The 14,257-nt window shown below is 48.3% G+C and overlaps 1 protein-coding gene across 2 annotated transcripts in view; it reads left to right on the top strand.

Moving 5' to 3' along the window:
• Positions 1-14,257, top strand: part of MAMLD1 (mastermind like domain containing 1) — a 136,832-nt gene that overhangs the window by 85,386 nt on the left and 37,189 nt on the right. The window contains exon 3 of one of the 2 annotated variants that reach the window (XM_069463268.1): positions 12,373-14,112. In XM_069463268.1, the coding sequence (XP_069319369.1) occupies positions 12,373-14,112 (1,740 nt within the window). Of the gene's footprint in view, positions 1-12,366; positions 14,113-14,257 lie in introns of both variants that reach the window. The other variant, XM_069463269.1, reaches the window with a different exon arrangement.

Below are 14,257 nucleotides of genomic sequence, written 5' to 3'. Positions count from 1 at the left end.
TTGTCCCACTAGAATTCCAGCTCCTTCTCTGGTTCACCATTTCTCTCCCTGATGTGTGCTCATTCTGGTGGGGGTGTCTGTTCTGGGCCCCCCATGCAACCCCGCCTGTGCTCTTAGAATCCTTCATCTCTGTAGTGGGGGGAAGCCCAGTGCCACTCTCTCTAGCTGCCTCTTTTTCTAGAATCAGCTTCAGGTGCTAAAGTTGTCTAGTGTTACAGCTGCCTGTGTGACGCTGTCAGAAAAGCTAAACATTTTTGTGCCTCTTTTCCTCCCTCAAGTCAAGCCTTTAGGGTTTAGAACAATGAACTTGGCCTATATAGAATACCTCCAGGAAGCCAGTCCCCAAACACCGACACTCAACATCTGCTTTCTGAATGTATGGCTTCAAACAGCTAAGTGTACAGTAGCTCACTGCTGTTCATCCTTTTGTTTTTTTAATCCACATGACATCTAAGGAACATAGAAATGCCTTGCCCTTTCCTGTAGTTAAATCTGACATAAAATTACCTTATTGGCAGCATGCTAACAAACAAAAATCTCCTGTGTTTCCCCCAGTAATTCAGCTTCAATTTTCTAGGTAAGAAAAAGATAATTATGAATGACTGCATGGGGACAGACTGTTTTGAGATTTCTGTTAATAACACATTCAGCATAAGCCTTCTTCCTCTGGCTGTCAGTGCAGCTTCTTACAGAGCGGTAGAACAAGAAGGAAATATGCTGTGGGAACACCCCCATGCTCTCCAGCACCGCCACCACCCCCATCAACACCATCACCACCATCACCATTGCCACCACCACCATCATCACCACCACTGTCATTGTCCCCACCTCTATTACCTCCATCATCACCACCATCACTGTCTCTACCATTACCATTGTTACTATCATCATCACCTCTACCACCACCGCCCCACCACCACTTCCTCTCCCTCTCGTGCACATGCATGTGGGTGTATGACACTTTCCATGATGCAATAACAGACACTGTTCATACATAGTGAAATAAATACATGTTTTTAAATTATCATTTTCAATATATAACCTACTCCTATTGCCGTGTGCTTTGGGGCTGTGAAACATCACGTGTGTTTGTGGCCAAAATTGAATTAGGATTCATTATAAGAAAGGGCAATACTCCCAAATGCACACTTTCAAAAAAAGACAGGTTTGGATCAGGGATCTTTCACTTCATAAAAGGATATACTGAGGATTTCCTTTCAATGACAAATTCCTGCTGCATTTTGTTATGATTTGGTTTACAAAAGTTAGCCTTGCACACAGCTGTTCAGGAGCACAGCCAATGACTAAAGGCAGATCTGCCTTGAATGGCAAATGCTGCTGAGTAAACCATGTTAAAGGCTATTTTAGGACCACCAAGAATGTGTTTGCATTTTCAAGAGTGGAAAGAGAGATAATATTTGTTTGGTATCCACACCATGCCAGGCACTGTGCTAACTTTACATTTCTAAGCTCATGTAATCCTGGTAACAAATTTGTGAACTAGGCCTCACTCTCCCTATTTTGTAGGTAAGAAAACAGTATCAGAAGGAAAAATGACTTGCCTGAGGTGACCACCAATTAGAGATTAGGTTTAGACAGACTGTGAGAATTCAAGGCCTACCTCCAGCCCTCTCACCACTCCACCCTGCTAAGTTTTGCTATTGGAATTTGGTGTCCGGAAGTTTCTTTGTATGGTCAGATTATCCATTTGCCTGCAAAGTCCTTAATGTGCGAGGAGTATCTGGCAGTCCAGATACACAGCAGTGTACCCTGACACTTGAGGGCATGTTAAGGGATTTGCAGGCAAAAGGGTGGGCCTGGGAGGACCGGCAGTCAAGCTATGCTAACGTACATAGTAAAAGTTGTAATAGGAGCTTTCTTCTCTGAGGTCTTTGCTATCTTCCACTACCCTGAGATATGTGGTTTGGAAAGCCTTGGGGCAAGTACAATAAGCCCTACAGGCAAATTGAAACTGCCACCAGTGAGACTAAATAGCAGTCTAGGTATGCAGAGCTGAAATGACCTGCCTTTCCCTTGTGCCCTAGAATAACCTCTGGCTTGATTCAGGGAAGGCTGGCTCATGGCTGAGGTGTCCACACATCCACCATCGTACATGCCTGAGGTTCTTGGGGCTCTGCTCCCTGGTCTGCACTCTGGAGCCCTGAGTTCTGGGCTCTGCTCTGCCACTGACTAACCGTGTGACTTTAGTAAGTCACCTGGCCCTTCTGTGCCTCAGTTTACCCATGTGTAAAACAGAGATCCTAAGCAAAGCCTCACCTACCTCCTAGGGTTGCTGTTAGAATCAAAGGGAAGTAAATGAGAAAGTACGTTGTCCACTGACAGGGGCTGGGATCTTACAAAGGCCTGTGGTTGGTAACATCAAGACTTAGGCCTGAGCCCTAGAAAAGTCCAACATCTTGAGAGTCTATATAGTTCCCTTCAGCCTACTGTGAGAGTGCTTACGTCATTTTCGTGAACATCATAAATCCCCCCACGTCCCTGAAAAGGCTTTGCTACTAGGGGCTATCTCCTGTATTTGTATGTGTGTAAAAACGCAGAGCCAGCCTCCCAGGCACATACCCTCTGCACAAGCAGACTCTGCCCAGTCTGTGTGCAGACGCATCTCTTGCTGCTTCTGGCCATGTTGTTCCCAGAGGTGGCTCTGCAGGGGTCTCCCACTTGGTTGAATAGATAGGGAGTATATGATGAACTCATCTTTTTGAGGTTCCAGATGTAGAACTGGGCTGGAGGTGCTAGGAGATGGAGGGATCGGTGCAGCAGAACAGGCTTGTGGAAGACAAGGCCTTCAGAAAAGTTTCTTGCCCAAGGTCAATGCAGTCCATGCTAGATGGCTCATTCCCAGCCAGGAAGGGAATATAATGTCCTAACTCAAATGGCAATAACCTGCCAATAGTATACTAAGGTTTTGCCAAATCCTTCCCATGTGGCAATTTTAGATCAGAAAGGACACTTGGCCTTGAGAAGGTGAGGAACCCAAACCTCTGTTCGCCACGTGTATTCATGCTTTTTCCCTTGGCCCTCAGCCTCTCCTAGGTGTTAGTGCTCCCTAATAGCATGGAGGGCAGCCTCTGGGTGCCTTCATTTGGCCTGGAGATGGGAAAAGCATTGCCTACATCTGCCTCTGGTCCTGGCAGAGCCTGTGGTACATTGTGGTGCAGACAGGCAGCAGGAGCAGAAAGGTGCCTCTCTAAAGAAGCCACATAGGTTTCTCTTTGCCAGCCTGGAGATCAGCTTGGAGTCTCAGCTCTCCCTGGTGCCCTTCCATTGTAGCTCCAATGGTGGAAGTTTCCAAGGGGACTTTGGTTGTGGGAGACAGTGTGATGGTTCCTCGGAAAGTTAAACATACAATGAGCCCATGACCCAGCAATTCCACTCCTTGGTATACACCCAGAAGAACCAAAGCAGGTGTTAAACAAAAAAAGTATACACAAATGTTCATAGCAGCATTATTCACAGCAGCCAAAAGACAGAAACAACCCAAATGTCCATCGAAGGATGAATGGATAGACACAATGTGACACATCTATACAATGGAATATTATTTGACAATGGAATGAAGTACGAATGCAGACCACAATATGGATGAACCTAGAAAATACTACGCTGAGGAAAGAAGCCAAATACGAAAGGTCACATATTAAACAATCCCATTTACATGAAATATCCAGAACAGGCAAATCCACAGAGACAGAGGGTAGATGAGCGGTTGCCAAGGGCTGAGGGAGGAAGGAGTAGGGAGTGACTGCTTAATGATTAAGGGGTTTCCATTTGGTGTGATAAAAAAAGTTCTGAAACTAGATAGAAGTGATGGTTGCACAACATTGTGAGTGTCCTAAATGCCACTTAATTGTACACTTAAAAACTTTAATTTCATGCTATGTCAATTTTACCTCAAAAAAGAGAAGACCTAGGCCATCGGGAGGATCTCTGGACTGACCTGATGCTCCCTATCCAATGTCCCCTCCAAGCTTCAGCTTCTAGGGCATCAGAGCTCACCAGCCCAGCTCTAAGTCTACTAACTGGGATTATACCTCTGCAGGCCAAAAGTTGGCACCCAGTGGCTAAAATGGGCTTATTTGGCAAGCATGTGACCCCTCAGCCCAGCTGGCAAGGCATTTTCTGGACAGGAAATTGTTTTAAAAGCCCCCGGAGCCAATGATGGGAGGATCTGTCTTTGGTGTGTCCTGGCAGGAAGAGGCCATAGACAGCACATCCCTCTAGAATGCACTGGACTAATCAGGCATCTCTGGAGTCTTTTCCCACCTACACAGCAGTGGGTTTCTCAAGCAAGGAAATTTCTGTGTATCCTAAACCCTGTTGCCATTATATTCTCTCATAAAGAGGCCCCCAAATTGTATAAGCTTCAGTCCCCAAAGCAGAGATCTCCACCTGGGTACAGGAAAAAAGGCTCTGATCAACCAGCAGCTATTCTTCTGTTCTTTTTCTTTCTTCTTTCCAGCTTTATTGAGGTATAATTGACAAATAAAATTGTATAAAAATTGTATAAATACAATGTTGACAGTTTCACATACATATATATCATGAAACAATTACTACAATCAAATTGGTCAACATATCTGTCACCTCACCTGGTTACTTGTTTTTTGTCCGAACTCATAGAATTCACTTTTTTTGAACTCAGAAACAGAGAGTAGGCGGGTGGTTGCCAAGGGTGCCAAGGGGACATGGGGAGATGTTGGTCAGAGGGCACAAGCTTTCGGTTGTGGGATGAGTGGTGCTGGGGAGCTAATGTACAGCATGGTGACTAGAGTTAGTAATACTGTATTGTATGTTTGAAATTTGCCAAGAGAGCAGTTCTTAAATGTTCCCACAGCAACTGGTTTTCTACATGCCCCATTTAAACTACTCTAGTTGGTGCCCTGGCAGTGGAGTGGACTGTCACCTTGTTCCCCGAACCTGCCACTGCAATTCAAATGGGGTCAGTTCTTTATCATGCCAGGAAAGGAGAGGGGCTGCATGGGTCCAGCAGAGCTGTCTCCTGGCTGTGCCTTCGAGGCAGTCTGCCACTGTGCGCTCCCCAGAAGGCCCTGGGCCAAAGGCCTTTTCATCTCAGCACCCAGATTTCTAACCTCGTACGGTTATGATGAAGATGAAAGGAATTGATGTAAAGGGCTTGAAGAGAAGCTCTGTGTTTGGTTGCTCTTGTTATTTCCACTGCTTTTGGAGGAATCTGGTTCTCTCTCTCCCTCTCTGTCTCTCATAAACACACACACACACACACACACACACACACAGAGTCAACCGTTTCCCCATCTTCTGAGTTCCACCTTGGCCCATTTCCTCTAAGCCCCAGTTCTGTTTGAGGGCGGAGCTCTGGAGACTGACAGACCCAAGTCCACTCCCTGGCTCCACGACTTACTAGCCAGCCACATGCCCTTAAGCAAGTGACTTCCCCTCTCTTCAACTTGGCATCCTTGTCCGCACAGTAGGGGTGGGGTGATCATAGTAGTAAGGACTTCGTTGAGTCACTGTCATGTGAGTAAGGTAAAGCATAAAGTGCATTTGGCACGGTGCCTGTCACTTAGTAAGTATTCCAAAATCATTAGCTGCTCTTGAGGTCTACCTAGAGATCAGGTCTCCCTTACCAAAATAAAAGGAAAAAGCAAAGAAGGAAGGAGAGGAGGAATGCAGGCAGGCAGGCTCTTTAATCTTTGCTCCTTGTTCTCTCTAGCCACTCACTACTCAAGTTCCAGATCCCTCCAATCTGGGGAGAACTCCTTGATAAACCTGAACTCCAGGCATCTCTGCTCTCCATTTCTGAGATGGGGATGATAATGGGAATGCCTGTCTCGTAGAGTTGTAAAGATAACTATGTGAATGCACACAAAGTGCTTAGTGACACAGTAGTCATCTGTGCCATGTGGTTTTGCCGGGGAGTTGTGTGCCCTGGTCTGCCCTCCCACACTGGCTGCTGCCACTTCTCCCCTTTCCTGTGTAATTTCAGGCTTGTCAGCCTAACTCAGGTGAGATATAGATTAAGCTTGTTAACCTGGGTCCCACGGAGACAAAGTCACGTGTGCTGGGACAGTGCACCCACCTTTCACCTTCAGGCCGTCTTCCAGCCCCCAGGCAGCACCTGCTTCATCTATAGATGAGCCTCACCAAGTCCATCCAGATGTTTCTCTTCTCCCAGTAATAATGGTACATGGGAATGTGTTTGGTGGAGACTGGGTCAGGGTTTCTTCCTGTGAAAAGAGGCCCACTAGCCTTAAAACGAGCTGGTGGGTGCAGCCTGCCTCAAAGGGCCCAGCAGTTCCAACAGCCTAGAAGTGCAAGGCTAGCCTTCATGACATGCTTGTTCCGTGATGATGGGATATTTCCATTCTTCTCAGGGGATGGTACAGTACAAATTCTGAGTTCATTAAACCCATGTACATCTGTAGGCTTGAGTCATTCTTAGAACTATCAATTCTTCTAACTGGTGTGTGTATGCTACAGAAAAGGAGAAAGCAGTTCTAGAAAACTGCCCACCCAGGTCTGCTCATCTCTGCATTTGTCAGGGTTCTTCATACCATTTTCAGCTGCTGCTCAGATAGCTCTGGTAGGAGCTTGTTGAAGCCACAGACGCTCAGCTTGGGGTGGCTGAGTGCTGACAACTGTGTTGCAGGACTCAGAGCAGCAAGAGGCGGGAGTTTAAAGGTCAGTGCTGTCAGGACTAGGCTGCCTCCCTCTAGTCCCACCCCACCCGAATCCTAGTGGATGTGTCCTTATTTGTCAGAGAGCAACCAAGGCCCAATGCAGTGAGGCAGCCTGGAGCCCCCAAGCCTGGTGAATGACATCAGTAGTGATTACTGCTCCCCAAGTGCACCCTCATGCATGGGGGAGCCTCTCCATGATGCTGTGAGGCACACATGGTAGGCCAAGTACTCATTTTACAGAAGGAGAAATTGAGGCTCAGAGAGGGGAGTGACTTGCCCACAGTCACACAAGTGAAGGAGCTACGACTTCATTAAATGCCAGTCTTTGGATGCCTATTCCAGGGCATTCCATCCCAGCCTGCTTCTGCTTGCATCGAGCCCTGAGCGCAGGCTCTGCTAGCTCAGAGCGAGTCCAGGCACCAGTAGATCTCCTATTTGTAGGTCAAGATTCTTGCTCCAAACCACCCATTAGCAGAGATTGGTTCCTGAGATATAACAGACTCCTCTTGAAGCCAATCAGCATTCAGGGTTCCCTGCCATTCCCAACTACCCTGGGATTTTCCAGAGCCTCACATCTTGCAATTCTGGAAATGCAGAAAATCATGTTCATTCTACAGAAGGGTCAGTTACAGTTTGTTGGGACATTCTGCTGAGAAAACAAACATGCAAATGACACATGCCCCCAAATACAGGCATTTATACTGTGCACGTGGATATTCACCTGAGCTCATGTGTATATCCAACACATTCACATTCTCCCCCTCCCCGGCCCCCTTCCCCTGCAAACCCAGCCATGAGGCCTCATTGTCTTATCTCTTCTGGGGCCACCCCCATCATGCCCCCTGGTGTCTTCATTATTTCCTTCTGAGATAAGCCACTGGGGACCATCCTTGTCCTCAGAGGGCTTGAAATCTAATCTAGTTGGCCAGCATCAGGTGCTTGGAAGCTCGCAGGAGACAGTGTAATAACATTAAATAAAACTGTTGATGGAGTGAGGATGTACTTGGAAGAGAGACACTAGAAGAACCGGCAAGCAAATGAGCCTGAGCTGCACTGGTGAGGAACAGAGCAGACTAAAATAGCCACAGGCAATTCTCACCTTGTTGACAAATTTGCCCAGGACCTAAATGCCCAGTGCCCTCAGAGGGAAAATGAGGCTCCCTGAGTCAATCTTTCCTGACTACCTTTGACCTCCTAGCCTCTTGCCCAAAAGGAACTGTTCATCCGTTTTGCTGGCCTGTTATTGGTGTCCATGTTAAACCTCAGCTAGAGTGTCCAAAATTAAGCATTTCTCATAGCCTGTCATACTTCTTTGGAAAGAGAAATAGACATAATAGACTCTTTATTCTCCCCATGCCAATTTTATGAGCTTGGACTATATTCTTATAGTCTATACCTTTTCTAAGAAATCTTTGCCCTTTTTGTCATTCTGGACTAAAAATGGAGAAAGGGAAGTGTTGCCATATGTCATTGTTCAGACAGAACCAGAAATGATGTTGACTTCGGAGCTGAACTTGCCTCTGTCAGAAGGGTTGCCTTTGTTTCCTCATTATTTATGGGGTAGGGAGGCATCACATGCTTTGAAATGCATTTTAATGAATGTTTAGAAGGTCATGGGGATCACATTGGTGGCTTTGTCTGCAGGATTATGAAATGGGACTCCACAGGCATTTATGTATAGAGAGAAAGTAATTTATTTCTAAAAGACACCAGGGCACTGTCTCTTTCTCCCCCTCCCCACCAAAGGCAGGACCTGTGAGGGCTCTGGCTGGGAGTTGGGACACCTGGGTCCAGTGTCCTTATTCCTTAACTAACTGTGCGGCTGAAAGAAAATCCCATCCCATTCTGTTTTCTGTAAAAAGAGGTTGAGATATGCTCTCTAGGAATCCTGCCAGCATCTACTGATTTTCACAGTAAGAGGACAAAATCATGTGCAATTCATGACCCAAAGGAAGTAAGGGCTGGCTGGTGGCTGGGACTAATAGCTTGCTGTCACTGGGGCCACAGAGACACATGCATGAAGCAGCATGGTTTATTTAGTAAGGTTTGGAAGCTTGGTTGGGGGGCTACCGCCCTCACTGGGACGTTTAGAGGGGGAAGTCATTCCAGAGCAGGGATCTATCTGCTGCACTTGCTCTAACATGGTGGCCATGGGAGTCAGTCAAAAACACCCAGCCTGGGCAGGCAGAACTGAGGCAGCAGCAGCCACTGGCACAGGTGACCCAGTGAAGGCACCCATGTGGCACTGAGACGGGGGAAAGCCCAGCCAGCTTCTCACAGTTGAGATGAGTAGCAAAGCATGGGACTGCGAAAGAGGAGACACTGAAGCTAGCCTTTATCTAGGGGCAAAATTAACTGGATAATAGATTTCCACGCCTCACCGATGCCTGGTGAAAGCAGATGCTATTATAGCGAGGCTGAGCACTTCCATGTAAACACAGCCGCCTTTCCTTGGCTTTGTTTAGGGTTGGCTGGTGTTCTTGCTGTTCAGCCAGGGCGCTTCAGGCTAACTGTTGAAAGCTCCTACCATAAAATCCAAAACATGGAGCTGCATGGCCTATAACAAAGTCAAGTCTCATTTAAGTCCACTGACAAAGGAAGCTCAGAAGAGGCTGGCAGCCTGGCACTCTGCTGAAACAGCAGCTTCGGTTGGCACCCCCACCCCACTCCTGGGGACAGCAAAGTGAGCCTGCCCCCTCATTAGGCATCATCCCTAAATGTTCAGTGAGGCAAGCGCCAGCGGCTGTCCAGCTGCAGACTTGGCATAGCGAAGGTAGCATCGGCTCCAGAAAGTTGGATCCACCAGCAATGTGAGCGTCCTGGGGTCTACTTTGTTATTAAGGTGCCAGTTGGTTTCTAGAATTGGAGTTGAGTGAGGACCATTTGCTGGGATGTAGTTGCTGGGTGCTTGAGAAGCTGTGTGCACACAGGTTCTCATTTAGGAGAGGTGCAGCCTCCTCTCCTTTGCTGATGGCCCTGCCTTCCCCGCCCCATGCATCTTAGTCCCCACAGATTGATGGCAGACCAACAACTAAGTGAAAGCTCCGGGACCCATGGAATCTGCCAGCAGATTTCAGAGGCTCACCACAGCCTCCGGCCTCCTGTCCTTCCCCCACTTCACCCACCCTTGGCCTGCCTGGTTGTGCAGTGACCTCACTATCACTAACTGTGTCTTTCACCTCATGTACAGCACATCGGGCCCAACCATTGCTAGCTCAGACTCTCTGCAAGGGATCCTTGTGTAAAACCCACACTCAGTCATCCCTGATTGATCTACTTCATACATTTCTATTTTTAATATATTGGATCCCTTTGGAGTCTTTGGGGGAATGTGGAAAAGACCAAATTTCAGTTTGGGACCCAGTGGCTTGTTTATTGGGCTGCTCCATCATTGACTGAATGAATGGCTACACTGCCTGTGCCCATTAATTCATTCAGCTGCTATTTACTGAGCACCTGCTGTGGGCCAGACACAGCTCAGGGACACTATGGGTGCTGTGCCCAGCCAGGCTCCTCGTGGAAAAGTGGGCCCAGATGACAGGATAGGTCTCTTCTTGTGCCTCGTTCTATCCTCCCCCATCCATTCCTGCCTGACCCACAGTATTTAGGCCTCAGATGAATTTGGTGGCAGAGCTGCCCTGCAAAGAGCCCTTGTTCAAGTCATGGGCATCTCAAAAGAAAAGTCAAAGAAGTATGCAAGTCCTGTCACTCAAGGTGGCGAGCCCCTTCTGTGCGGATGATGCAGTGTCTGCTATCAGCATGCATGAAGCAGAGGGTTTGGAGGCAGCTGAGTGGTCGTGGAGGGCCCTGCATCTGGCCTGGGCCATGCTGCCCTCTGGCTGAATAGCTCTGGGCAAGCCCTGCCTCCTCCCTGGGTCAGAGGGTCTCTGTCTTTAATAAGAGAAGATTGGATTCCCAGGGCTTCCAGATGTGCCCTTTATAATTCTAGGTACCAGTTAGTGAGGATCTAGTAGGTGACACACAACCTGCCCCATTTCACTTAATAGTCAGAGCAGCATCATGAGGTAAGAACTATAATTACACTCATTTTACAAATGAAGAAACTGGGGCTCAGACAGGTTAAATGGTAAGGCCAGGACCTAGTTGTGTCCACCTCAGGCCCAGAGCTCTGGCCCAATGGTTTTCAGTCTGGCTGTCCATTCAGAATCAGCCAGGGAGCTGCGCAAACACTCCCGGTGCCTGGGCCTCACCCTGGGTGAGATGAAAGCAGTCAGTTTGTGGTGGGAGGGCCTGGGAACATGGATGTTTCTAAGTGATTCTGATGGGCAGCAAGGCCTGAGACGTGCAGCCCTGCAGACCTACTTTGATGTTCACTTGGCCATGAGAGTCATGACCCCTGTCGTGCTCGCAAGTGGCCCCATGCATGCCTTGAGCTCCCAGTGAGCTACAAGCTCATCAAACCAGAAGAACCAAACGTGAGGCGACAGCAGAGGATCAGCACTGTGTATCCTAGTGAGACTTCCAAAGCTAAGTGCTTTAGAAGAATGATATCCATTTGCCTGCTGGCTTTCAGGTGACTTCCGGGTCCCTCTCTCCCTTTCCTTATTTTGATCATTCCCACACATACTATTTCACTCCACTCCCTTTTCCCCTTTACCTGCTGGCATACAGGCCGTGATCATTAACATGACAGCCACAGTTGACTACATGAAGCTGTGAAGGAGTAGGAAATGCCACCTTACTAGGGACTTTGCTTTGTTCCCAAAAGCTATGCTTTTATAAATGGCGGGCAGTTCCCCCAAGGTGCAGATCCCAGATTGGGGCCTTTTCTTGCTGTTTGATATCTCCCCAACCTGAGGATGCAACTGCAGAGAGGAATTTCTTATTTAGATAACTTTATACTTTTTTTATTACAAATCCTTCTTGTTAAAAATAAGCAATACAGACATGTGGAGAGTAAAAAGTGAATTGCCTGTCACCCCCAAGAGATGAGGACTTCAAGTGGTTTTGTATAAGTACTTCCAAGTTATCTTCATGTGCATATAAGCAATGCGAGTGTGTGTGTGTGTGTGTGTGTGTGTGTGTGAAAATAAATGGAACAATGACTACAATGCCTACAATGACTGTTCTGAAACCTGTGCTTCCCTTAACGATATATCTTAAACAGCTGCCTAAAAGAACATGCCCAGATCTACTTCATTACTGTAAGGGCTCTGTTGTGTTCTGTTTTATCACTGCAGCTTGATGCATTTAACCAAGACAGGGAAGCAGCCTAAAAGTTCAATGTCTATGTTATGATTTTCCTTTGTTAAAATTGGCCTGTGTCTAGAGAGGTAGGAATTAAAAATATTTAGCTAGACCTAGTTTGCTCTCAAATGCTGCCTTTGGCAGTACAGTTCATTTAGTGACTTCTGCATAGTTTTGTTGAACTCTCCTTGAAGTGGGCAAAGAACACCCTTTGCATGACTTTCTACCCTGTTTGGTATACAGACAGCATAATGACTTACTTGAAATGCAACAAGACAGTTTAAATGAAACATAGCAACAAAGGAACAAGTACTATGGTTCCAAAAATAGGCTGTATTTTATAGTTTTGACAACTGCTTAAGTCTTTAAACTGAGAGGTCTGTTTTATCTTGCAGGTTTGTGTTCATTAGTTTTAATGTGCCAAGCCTTTATAAAAATTCCTTCCTCCTGCCCCCCATCTTTGTCTCTCCTCTTTCAGCCACAGGGAACCATCAAGAGGAGACAGGAAGGAGACAATTTCCAGTTTCCAGGCATGGCTGACGGGGGTTACCCTAATAAAATTAAGAGGCCCTGCCTTGAAGATGTCACCCTTGCTATGGGCCCAAGTGCCCATCCCAGTACCCCCTGTGCAGAGCTGCAGGTCCCTCCGTTAACAATGCATCCTAGCCCTACAGCTGTAGGAGTCACTAGCCAGTCATTACTACTCGAGAATAATTCCATGAACGGCAATGTTATGGATTCACCATTTGTGGTGCCACCAACTGCAGAAATGGGGCTGAAAGAGCCCACCGTTCCTTACTATGAGAAAATCAACAACATGCCTGCTGTAGACCAAGAACTTCAAGATCTGCTGGAGGAGCTAACGAAAATTCAAGAACCTTCTCCGAATGAGCTGGATCTTGAGAAGATACTGGGAAGCAAGCCAGAAGAGCCACTGGTCTTAGATCATCCCCAGGCAACTCTAGGCACAACTCCCAAGCCTTCGGTTCAGATGCCACACTTGGAGAGCCTGGGTTCGGGCAAGGAGTTTGCCTCCAGTTGCAGCCAAGTCACTGGCGTGTCACTTCAAATCCCACCCTCCTCCACAGGGATCAGCTATTCGATCCCTTCCACTAGTAAGCAGATGGTCTCGCCCAGTTCTTCAACAGCACAGGCCAAGAACCAGGTCCAGGCCATGCTCCCTGCCTCTTTGCCCCCACTTCCGGTGCCTCAGTGGCATCATGCCCACCAGCTGAAGGCGTTGGCAGCCAGCAAGCAGGGATCTGCTACAAAGCCTCAAGGGCCAACCCCCCGTTGGTCTGGTCTGCCTCCTCCAGGCCTCTCTCCACCTTACCGCCCAGTGCCATCACCACACCCACCGCCGCCACCACCTCCACCGCCACCACCACCACCATTCAGCCCTCAGAGCCTCATGGTGTCCTGCATGTCGTCCAGTAACTTGCCGGGCAGCACTGTCCAAGGCTCTCCCAATGCCTTACTCTCGAGCATGGCGTCCAGCAGCAATGCTGCCCTGGGGCCCGCCATGCCCTATGCCCCTGAGAAGCTCCCCAGCCCTGCTCTCACACAGCAGCCACAGTTCAGCCCGCAGAGCTCCATTCTTGCTAACCTCGTGTCCTCTAACGTCAAAAACCCTCAAGGACACCTGATGTCTGCTCTGCCCACCAACAACCCTGGGCCATCGCCACCCTATCGCCCAGAGAAGCTCTCGAGCCCGGGCCTGCCGCAGCAGTCCTTCACCCCACAGTGCTCGCTCATCCGTAGCCTCACTCCCACTGGTAGCCTGCTCAGCCAGCAGCAGCAGCAGCATCAGCAGCAGCAGCAGCAGCAGCAGCAGCAGCAAGCAAATGCGATCTTCAAGCCTGTGACCTCCAACTCGTCCAAAACCCTGAGCATGATGATGCAGCAGGGGATGGCGGGCTGCAGCCCAGGAGCACCGGAACCATTTACTTTTGGCAACACCAAGCCCTTGTCCCATTTTGTTTCTGAGCCAGGCTCCCAGAAGATGCCTCCCATGCCTGCCACCTCTAGGCAGCCTTCCCTGCTCCACTACCTGCAGCAGCAGACGCCCACGCAGGCCTCCTCTACCACTGCCTCCTCCACCGCCACCGCCACCCTGCAGCCGCCGCAGCAGCCTGACCATTCATTCCTCCTGCAGCAGATGATGCAGCCCCAACACTTTCAGCGACCACTGGCCCCGGATTCCATGCCTGTGCTGCCCAGACAGGTAAGACAATCGCGTATCTGCTTGTGTTCCTTTGTTTTGGAAAGAACAACTGCGTTTTATGCTATTGATACTTGGCTTTGGAGGGCAAATCCAGGCTGTAGTCCTCTCTGAGACTGGAATTGACTCTGGAAAGGTGTAACAAAGT

Source organism: Eulemur rufifrons, chromosome 30 (assembly GCF_041146395.1).
Source record: "Eulemur rufifrons isolate Redbay chromosome 30, OSU_ERuf_1, whole genome shotgun sequence".
In the NCBI taxonomy this organism is placed as follows: domain Eukaryota; kingdom Metazoa; phylum Chordata; class Mammalia; order Primates; family Lemuridae; genus Eulemur; species Eulemur rufifrons.
Note: the sequence above shows the minus strand (reverse complement) of the source record. Positions and strands in the feature narration are given on the sequence as shown.